This window comes from Impatiens glandulifera, chromosome 7, assembly GCF_907164915.1.
Source record: "Impatiens glandulifera chromosome 7, dImpGla2.1, whole genome shotgun sequence".
NCBI lineage: Eukaryota > Viridiplantae > Streptophyta > Magnoliopsida > Ericales > Balsaminaceae > Impatiens > Impatiens glandulifera.
In genome coordinates, this window is record NC_061868.1 from 14,368,794 (window position 1) to 14,370,971 (window position 2,178).

The 2,178-nt window shown below is 26.3% G+C and overlaps 1 protein-coding gene across 1 annotated transcript; it reads right to left on the minus strand.

Annotated features, from left to right (window-relative positions):
• Window positions 1-590: 590 nt before the first annotated feature.
• LOC124909550 (glycine-rich protein 3 short isoform-like) lies at window positions 591-1,889 on the minus strand. The gene is made up of 2 exons (XM_047450221.1): window positions 1,774-1,889; window positions 591-1,038 (listed from the first exon to the last, which is right to left on the minus strand). The coding sequence occupies exons 1-2, from the start codon at window positions 1,862-1,864 to the stop codon at window positions 836-838; spliced, it is 294 nt and encodes a 97-aa protein (XP_047306177.1). The 5' UTR covers window positions 1,865-1,889; the 3' UTR covers window positions 591-835.
• Between the last annotated feature and the right edge of the window lie 289 nt (window positions 1,890-2,178).

Consider the following 2,178-nt stretch of genomic DNA (forward strand, 5'->3'; position numbering starts at 1 on the left):
ATGATGTTAAAAGTTTTTTTTTTAAATTTGAAATTTAATATTACGTACGTTGACTTTCATTTAAAACTTTTAAAGAATAAATTTGAATCAATAATCTTAAATCTCTTAAATTCGACTTTTATCAATCTTTTTTATTAAGTTAAATTTCATACTTTTTTTTATACAGATTCATTCATAGCACCTCAAAATTATATATATTTATATTTTGCCTTTTTCATATGTAATAACATAATTCAAGAACAGAACCCTTGATAAAATTAAATCACCATAAAAAAAAATATAAAAAAAACTCAAATAAAATAATTATAATAATAACACCAATAAAAGGTGAGAACTAAAAAAAACTAATGATACCATTTACAAATCATTTCAATATTTCTTTCAACTCTAATTCATCCAATTAAAAGCTTTTTAATTCTTTTTAAGATTTCATTTTCTTGGTTGACATATCCTCTCCACTACAAAACTAAACTCCCGTCTTTTCGTCACAAGTTGAATAATTAAGTTTATTCGATTCTTAAATTTTATATTTTGAACAAATCGTTAATGGGTGAACTATTTAAGGAACACGAAATATAGTTTAATTAAGAGTTTTTCAATACTATTATCCCTATATAATTTTAGAATCAAAGTAAGCCATAAAATTCTAAAAGATCTTTATTAATTTAGAACTCCATAATAAAAAAACAGTGGTGACAGTAACATCATATTATTATATAGATATAAAAGCATGAAATTTCACTCATACACACAACCATCGATGCCTTTTCTTATTCTTTCTTAATTATTACTACATGGATTTTGCTAGCAGCTAGCTCACCACTCGGCTCAACCTTCAAGGCTGGGCTCCACCAACATCAGCTTGTACCGCCTCTCCTAGGTAAGAGCAACACCTGTTACAACTACGTAAATCTCTGTTGCAACACCCGTACCGACATCCTCCACCGCGACCGCCGCCATTATTATTTCCTCCTCCTCTCCAACCGCCGCCATTATTATTTCCTCTTCCTCCTCCCCAACTGCCGCCATTATTATTTCCTCCTCAACCGCCGCCATTATTATTCCCTCCGCCGCCATTATTATTTCCTCCTCCGTACTGATCCTGGGCTGCACGATATTCATTAAATTAGTATATAGTTTGGATTATTTAAATAACTCAACTACTTAAATCATTTTACTTTTATAATAATTTATTTATTCATTAAAATATTTAAATATCTTTTATTTTAAATTATTATTATTTTTATTATATACATTCTAAATTTTTTTACTAAAAACAATTAATACTTTTCAAAATTATCATCTCTTTATTCAATAATCTAATTGAAACAAACCATAAGAGTTTGTTTGATATTTAGGGTGCTTAAGTTTTTTAAAGAGTTTTTATCTAAAACCTATTAATTACTTATTGCTCTAATCACTTCTTTTATTTATTAAAATACTAAAATGATCTTTTATTTAGAGATTTTTAGATGGGTCTTTTTTTTTATATAAATTCAATCATAATCAATTTTTTTATCGCATCTCTTATATATAAAATCACTCAAATTATTAATAAAAATACTAAAATATTATCAATTAAAAATAAATAAATAAATTTATCATTAGTTATTAATAATTTTGAAGTTTTTTTACAAAAAAAAAAATATATATATCTCTTAAAAAATTATATTTCCATCAAATCTTTTCAAATAAACAAAATTTATTTACATAAACGGAATTAGAGAAGCTCTAAATATTGAATGTTTTTTGTTTAGGTAGAAAGAAGCTTACTTTCAGCCAAATCTTTGGTAGCTGCATGAGAAACAAAGGCTAGGAGGAAGATAGCCAAAAGGCCTATCAAAACAACTGCTTTGGAATTCATTTTCTCTTGTTATTATTATTGAACTCACTCACTTATTATTTGAAGGTGTGTGAGAAAAGGTTGTTCATGGTCGCGTCTATTTATAGAGCCTGCATTATTTGAAAATTTACTATTTTTATATATGGTATATTATGGGCTCAATGATGTATTTAATATTCACGTTGTACAGTTGGAAGACATTTAATTTCTCATTATATGGTTATGGGGACATTAGTACATGTTCTTATCAGTGTATTATTGTATTGTATTGTATTTATTGGATTCTTGTAAGGACTGATATTTCATATATTAATTAAAGATATTTCATAGATAGG

Coding starts and splice junctions, on each gene's coding strand:
- LOC124909550 (XM_047450221.1), bottom strand. CDS start 1,864: ATGAATTCCAAAGCAGTTGTTTTGATAGGCCTTTTGGCTATCTTCCTC. Junction 1,039..1,773: donor TACCAAAGATTTGGCTGAAA/GTAAGCTTCTTT, acceptor GCGGTTGAGGAG/GAAATAATAATGGCGGCAGT.